Source organism: Macaca nemestrina, chromosome 3 (assembly GCF_043159975.1).
Source record: "Macaca nemestrina isolate mMacNem1 chromosome 3, mMacNem.hap1, whole genome shotgun sequence".
Classification (NCBI taxonomy): domain Eukaryota; kingdom Metazoa; phylum Chordata; class Mammalia; order Primates; family Cercopithecidae; genus Macaca; species Macaca nemestrina.
In genome coordinates this window covers 20,665,833-20,673,809 of record NC_092127.1, presented here as the reverse complement: position 1 = coordinate 20,673,809, position 7,977 = coordinate 20,665,833, and the positions used below count along the sequence as shown (strand labels likewise).

General features: G+C 38.8%; 1 protein-coding gene across 3 annotated transcripts in view; it reads right to left on the bottom strand.

Moving 5' to 3' along the window:
• Nucleotides 1-4,439: 4,439 nt before the first annotated feature.
• LOC105466698 (SH3 domain containing ring finger 1) overlaps nucleotides 4,440-7,977 on the bottom strand; it is a 177,280-nt gene continuing 173,742 nt past the window's right edge. For all 3 annotated transcript variants that reach the window (XM_011715794.3, XM_011715793.3, XM_011715796.3), the window contains one exon: nucleotides 4,440-6,893. In XM_011715794.3, the coding sequence (XP_011714096.1) occupies nucleotides 6,725-6,893 (169 nt within the window). In that variant the 3' untranslated portion in view covers nucleotides 4,440-6,724. The remainder of the gene's footprint in view (nucleotides 6,894-7,977) is intronic.

Genomic DNA, 7,977 nt, shown 5'->3' with positions numbered 1-7,977 from the left:
ACGGAGCCACTTCACTTTGATGTGTCTGTTTTCTGATGAGACTTTAATGTACTTTAAGTTAGCACAAGGTCTCATCTTCAACGGTAATGCAACCATCATTCCAGTTTCTTTCCATATATTGTATTCATATAGAAGCTAATAGGTATATTCTCTCCCCTCCTTTTTACTAAATGGTAGCATACTCTACCTTATCTTTTTTGTTTAGCTATCTCAAAGATGTTTCCATACCCATGCATAAAGAAATTCCTCATTCTTTTTTTTTATGGTTATGCAGAATACTGCTGTATAGATTTACCGTAATCCATTTAACCATTTCCATATCGGTAAACATTTACGTCGTTTCCAGTATTTTGCTATTATAAACAACATTGCAAAGAATATGGTACTGTCATTTTACACTTGATGAGTAAGTATATTGAGACAAATTCTTACAAGTAGAATGGGTAAACAACATTTGTAATTTTGGTATTTTCTATCTATATTGCTTTTCCTATACATTTTTTGAAATTACATTTGTCAGCAAAATACTGAATGTCCCTCATTTAGCCAAGTTATTTCAAATTTTTAGAAATTTCCCATTTTATAGGTAAAAAATATTCCATTGTTAATTGCATTTACATTACAAATTAGGTGGAACATCTTTTAGTGTATATATATAAATAACAACATAGAAATAATGCTTACATACGAATATATATTTTTAATGAACTGTCAGTTTATATTGATACCAGTCAGTTTGGTGGTGGCTAAGACTACAGTAGCTTGGACTCAAGAGGTTTATTCTCAATTAAATCATACTTAGAGAAGAGTAGTTCAGGCTGGCATGAAGGCTCAAGTTTACTGGGGTATCATATTCCTTCTTTCTTTCTCCACCACATTAGTACATCTCTTGCATCTTAAAAGTCACTGTTACATGTAAAATGTTTATTTAGAAACAGAATGCTTGTTCCTTGGTACTGCAAGGAAAAATCAGCAAGCAGACAAAAAGTTCTCCCAGCGAGGCAATTTCACTCTGCAGAAAGGGTGCTCTTCGCAGAAGGAACAATGGTGAGAGCACACCTGAACAAAGGAGGGAAGCAATTTTTATCCCTTACGCAGCTTGTCCCTGCTACTGTGTCCTGTCTCCACTGGCTGGAGCCAGACTGCACAATCTAAACTAAAACCTGATTGGCTAAGAATTTAAAACTTTCCTAAATAGGTAAAGGCAAGGGAGAACAAAGGAAAAGAGGAAGTTGCTTATGCCAAATAGGGAAAAGGCATAGGTTGCAAGCTGGAATGTGCCTGTGAGCATGTCTAGCACAAATATCTCGGTTAAGATACAGACATAGAATGTCCTATGTGCCTTGCGAGCATGTCTAACAGCTACATAGGCTAAGGCTTAACAAAGAGTTATTAGCACAAAGCAAGGAGGCTTGAAGGAAGTTAGTCTTTAAATTATTTCTAACATTTATGATTTACTATTATCCTTTAACAAGAAGGGAAACTTTGAAGAGGAAATCCTTTACTTTCTACAATCCCACAATAAATCACTTTTATTTAGAAAGGGTGCTCTTGCCATTGTTCCATCTGCTAAGAGCACCCTTTCTGCAGAAAGTAAAACTGCCTTGCTGAGAGAACTTTTTGTCTGAATGCTGATTTTTCCTTGTGGTACCTGGGAACAAGCATTCTGCTTCCAACAGTCACCTATGTTCTGATAACAACTTAAAATTTTTTTTTTTTTTTTTGAGACAGAGTCTTGCTCTTCTTGCCTAGGCTGGAGTGTAGTGGTACAATCTTGGCTCACTGCAACCTCTGCCTCCCAGGTTCAAGTGATGCTCCTACCTCAGCCTCCTGAGTAGCTGGAATTACAGGCATGTGCCGCCACGCTCGGCTAATTTTTGTATTTTTAGTAGAGACAGGGTTTCACCATGTTGGCCAGACTGGTCTTGAACTCCTGACCTCAGGCGATCCACCCACCGTGGCCTCCCAAAATGTTGGGATTACAGGTGTGAGCCACTGCACCCAGCCTCCTCCCCCTTTTACAAAGCTTTACCAGAAGTTCCCTGTGACACTTTTGCTTGTGTCTCAGCAAGAACTTAGTAACATGGCTGCACCTAACCTTAAGGGAGACTGGAAAATGAGTTTTTTTGTTTTGTTTTTCTGAGACTGAGTCTGCCTCTGTGGCCCAGGCTGGAGTGCAGTGGGGCGATCACTGCTCACCGTAACCTCCGCCTCCAGGTTCAAATGATTCTCATGCCTCAGCCTCCCAAGTAGTTGGGACTGCAGGCATGCACCACCACATGTGGCTAATTTTTGTATTTTAGTAGAGACGGGGTTTCACGATGTTGGTTGGCCAGGCTGGTCTCAAAACTCCTGACCTCAGGTGATCTGCCTGCCTTGGTCTCCCAAAGTGCTGGGACTACAGGCATGAGCCACCACACCCTGATGAACATGAACTTTTTAACTACACACAAAGCCCGGATACCAGTTGATAAGAAAAAAGAAAATGAAAATATTCAGAGACAATTGGCAATTTCTGTCACAAATGCTTGGTAAATGTTACTTTGGGGTTTTTGTTCTTATTTGTAGAAGTTTTTTTATATGTAAAGGAAATTATCTCTTTGCCTGCTATAGGACTTAACAAATAATTTATTTCATTGTTTATTCTTTTGACTTTGATTATGGTATTTTGTCATGTAACTATTTTGGTTTTTTGTACAATTTATCAAGGTATTTTTTTTTAATTGTCTCTAAATTTTGAATCATATTTAGGAATGCCTTCTCATGCCAAAGTCTATCGTGGTTTCTTCTAGTACTTTCACAAGGATTCAGAGCTTGAAAGATTCAACCCCAAGGTCAAAGACCTCTTGGAACCAAATTTCTTATCTAAGGTGTAGGCAATAGAAGTGGCAGCTGGCTCACTGGTTACTGGCCGGGATAATTCCATTATCTTTGTAGACTTACTAGAGTAGTCTGACTCTATAATAGTATTGAATTGAGACTCAAAGATTAATGCCACTTGCAGGTGCCTGCAGCATGCTTACAGAGCCCGGATCATCACAGTACAGTAAGAATTTGCAATGAGTGAGATGCGGGTGGTGTTTCTGAAATGGAAAACTAGCCAAATCAGAAATGTATTAGTAGGAGACACAAAAGGAATCCAAGGGATGTTCATCTGTAAATCTGAGAGAAGGTATTCTAAAACTGTCACTGTTCACACTGGCAGGTGACTACTCACTCTGATAGCTCCTTCCTGCCTCTGGTGACACTAATGGGCAGGGCAAAGTCCCCCAGTATACCCCATTATAGCCTGCAGCCACAGGGAGTTAGCGAGGGCTACACCCCTTTGCTTGGACATGATTAATCTCTTATAAATATCATATTGATTCTGGTAGGCTGCTAATTATTTTTCCTGGAAAAGAAGTAATTTAAATAGGATGCCACATTGATAATGACATAGTTTAATTGATTCAAACACATTTTTAAAAATTCGACGAATACACATAAAGAGTTGTTAGTCAAACATCTATTAAACTTAGTCAAACATCTATTAAACACATTTTCCAAACCTGAATTCTAATGTTGTTTATCGCTCTGGATTGAAATATTCAGAGAATTGAATGTTCTTCTGGAGGTATGCAAATATGTTATATTATAGGAACAGAAAGTTAAATGCATAGCAGTTGGAAACATCACCTTAATTTGTTCCTTCTAAAACCAATTAGACCCTGAAAAGCATTATATCATATACTCCAAGAGTGTGAGACGAAATATTTGAAACCAGAGATAAAATTAATGCCACATATTAAAATAGCACTTTTCAAAAACAGTGAGATTCTCTCTTTTGCTCCTCATCCTCACCCAGTGGGGTAGATGGGACACTAAAAGGAGGAAACTAAGTAATAATCCACTTGCCCAGGTGGCTACAGAGGTAGTTTTTGGTAAAGCTACAATACGACCTAGAATTCCTGATTTTCAATTCTGATGTCATTTGACAGTAGCCAAAAGTTAGTAGGAAAAGTTTTTACCATGACTTACATGGCCCTTTCATTTCACAGGAGATTAAAACCATGATGGGGGATTTTGTCCCCAAGCCATGCTGAGACTTACGGGTTATCATACCATTGGTTATAGGTCTGCTATTCCTTCTATGGCTACGACAACTTCTAGCACTCACCAGATTATTTTAGTAACTGGAAGAGGAAGAGGGGAACGCAAGCGCCATACATGACCTTGTGTGACTCCACAAACTCTTTTTAAGCTTCTTGGAAAAATAAACAAGGTTTGTTAGTTGCAGAGGTAAAATGTGTCACAATCACCAAATTGATTCCTGTAGACATCTTCCGTTTGAGGTGTATGCAAAAAATTCTTGTAAGGTACAAATTAGGTTAAATGTGTCCTGGGTTTTCTGTTTTTTAAAAAAGCAAAATTTTAAGGATTGACACAGGGACATACAAAGGTTGAACATCAAATTTTAATCTTGAAACCTTTTATCCAGTCCTCAAATTATTAACATGAAAAGGAATGATAAATTGCAATTTTATCATTACCACATCACTGTGTAACAAGCCCTTGTTACAAAATCTCCCTCTACTGTCTCCAAAAAACCAATAGAAAACCCATACATTATATTACCTAATGATCTATTAACAGATGAAATTTTAACCAACTTTATACCAGGAAACTATGAACAGAGGTACTTCAATCACATAGCTTAAAATATGGAGAAAAGACAGGTAAAAAAATTATCTTAACCTGTAGTAGTCTTTTTTCTTTTTAAAATTTTTATAAAATACACTAATTTCCCAAAATAAAGAATATTATGACACATTGGTGTCAACTTACACAGATGAAAGCTGATGCCAGCTTTTTTTCCTAACTAAAGTTCATTTCACCAAACCTTTATATATTACATGAATATCCAAGTAAAGTATTTTTTTAAAAATTCAACACACAGGAACATAATATACAGTGTTTTATTTTTTTAAAAAAAGGTTAATTTAGGAATGATTTCATCTTCAACCACATAATGTATCTTTTTAAGACCATGAAACCTCTTGTCATTGCAAGACTTTTCAGTTCATGTTTCTATTTCCCAGTTTTAATTCTTAAAAGAAAAAAAAAAGACGAAAGGGTTTATTATCTATTTTCCATGAGAAAACTGTGGTAAGGATCTTATTCATTACCAGGCTGTCTCCCCTCCTTTTGTTTTCCGGACTACCCAGATCCATGACTGTGTGGCACCGTAATGAAATCGGTGGGAGAGGCCAATGACATCAAAGAATGGATATAAAAAGACAGGCTCGTCTGGATCCCGCCACAATTGTAAGGTGTGGGCAAATTCACTCCCACCAAGCCTTCCAGAGCTCCACAGTCACAGGAGTAGTTCTCCCGGTTAACTCATCCTTGATGTCTGTCTGCTGGGAGGACATAAAAGACCATTTCCACTAATGACTCGTGTAGTGGCTAATGCATGCCTTAGCCAGAGATGGAACGAGTGCACTGAAGAGACCTTGGTCAGTAGTGGCTTTGGGGTAGAGAAGAGAACACTGTTTATTTTTACACCTCCTGAATTGGTCAATTCTGAGTACAAACTCACCTTAACAGGAAATCGCAATGAAATATACACACCATGCACAGTCTATATTACTGTGGGAATCCAGTAACACATGCAAGACGTGGGGAAAGAATCACAATGGATGAATATGAACTTTTCACAGTGTTTCTTATAGCCTTTGACTTAACACGAGTGCATCACTTACCACCACTATCTCACAAATGTTTTACTTGTGTCCTGGGCATGCAGGTCCGTTGGGATAAAATGGGAAATGACGCTTCATAGCCATTCTCAGACAGTGACAGTGACATAGCCATTCTCAGACAGTGAGTACAACTTCAATTTCCCCTACTTTCCACCAAACAATTGGGCTGCTTCTGCTATAAAACTAAATATATTTCTGAATACATTTTGTTCAAGTGTTGTGCTGTATTCTTCCTCATTGTTTCAGTCATTTCATTCTAGGAAAATTAAAAACCCACACAATTAAATTGAGGACTAGGTCTTTAGGGTGATTCCTACCAAACTAGAAAGAGAGGGAATCACTAACTTCTCTGCTCTCAAGTTTCTGTCTCTCTACCCCAGGCCCTAATTGATACGGATTCATTTGTATATTTGGTTTCCCAAAAAAGAAAACCAAATTAGAGAACTGGGATTTCTATCTTAAAGAAGCAAAACGTAACCCCAAAATATAATGGTAGCAGGGAGGAGGAGAGGGGAAAATGCATTCATTCTATGTCAAAACAAATCTCTTGCTCTCAACAGGAGATAATCCAGCTTCTCCTTAGCTATCATTTCATAAATTAATAATTTCTTAAAATCATAATCCAAGGAACGTATCTATTATACGAAAAGTTCAAGTTTAAAAAAGCAAATAAATTAGTTAAGCCTTGTAAACAATTGTCCATTTTAGCTATATATCTTTAAAAAAAAAAAAGGTTTATCTGTGTAGTAAATCAGACAGTACAAGGCACACCTTACACATCCGATGCCAGACTAATAAAACCCACACAAACATCTTCTTCACTCTGCTCGCTGGGGTAACTGTGCTGGGGCATCGGAGTGACATACCAGTCCTTTGCCCATCTCCTGACCATCTGGAAGTCCACAAATGTGCTCTTTCTGTTAAACTGCTTTGTGCTATTTTGTTGTGTGAAGTGATCTGAAGCCTCCTCAGTGTCAGTTTCCTCATATGTTTTCCACAAAGCTTCCTGGGAAAAGGCCAGTTTTCCCATTACGTTGTAATGTGCCTTTGAACCAGCCGTCCTCTCGTTTTTTATGAACAAACACGATATCTCCTTCTTTAAGTTCAAGTTCTGCCTCACTCTGAGGAGGATAGGAAACCACCACCCTGTGCCTAGGAAAGAAAGAGATTTTGGTTAAGGCAAATCAAAGCAGTGATTTTAAAAAATGGTGTACTTACTGTTAGTCTGCACGAACCTCAACATAAATAGGAAATAACATTAATTTGTTCATGATTGTAAAACAACTCAAAATGCTGCTATTTTCTGCTTAGTATAGACTTGGTACTAACGAAGATCGGATTTGGATATGTGTGTCAACCCACTACTGATGGCACAGTCTGGTTCATCTGAGTGACCTTAACAAGGACAGCCATCCTTGTTCCCTCCCAGTGTTTGTATCTTGGCCATAAAGGAGAGTTTCGTTTCATTTCCTGGGAGGGGTATCATTTCTGTCCCTCCCTCTTCTCCAAGGAAACAGGAGTGAATTTATTTGATTGGTGAGACTGGAAGAAGTAGCTGAGCCGGGGGTTCAGCCCTCTCTGCACCGCCTGCCCACAGGCTGAGGAGGCTCTGCTCCATCTCTATGTTGTAAGCACACAGACGTCAGGAAGGTGAGTCTGGAAGTCTGTCTCTGTGTCCCTGTGTCCCTTACACTGGGGTTTGACATGGGCGAGGCAGCAATTCTGAGGAAGGTAATCTGCCTCACACACCCAGATTATCCCTTGGGAAAGCAGTCCCAAGGTCCAGATGTGGAGGGGAGGGCTGTGGCCACAAATTCAATCCCACATTACCAGTAATGAGGTTGACATTCTCTTCTCCATTATTCTGACATTTGGGTCTGTTTCTCCTCGGTTCAGAATTTGGAGTTAGTGGGAAAGGTGTCATTATTGCTTAAAAATGGCAGAAGCCTAGTTGGTTTAATATTATCTATGCCCCTGCCTCCACGCTCCTTAGCTTTCCTTAGCAGAATTACAGCTTGTCGGAAGCCAGAGGGAGGTGATGTGTTTTACATTCCATATCCTTTTATCCTTCTCTATTTTTCCAGCATTATTTGTATTATTTCTCTCCTACTCCTCTTCTCAACAAAAGGGGGAAAAGAATGGTGGTGTATGGTAGCCAACCTCCAAGATGGCCCTAGTGATCTTTGCTTCCTGGTATTCACACTCTTGTGTAGTCTCCTCCTATGATGCACAGGGA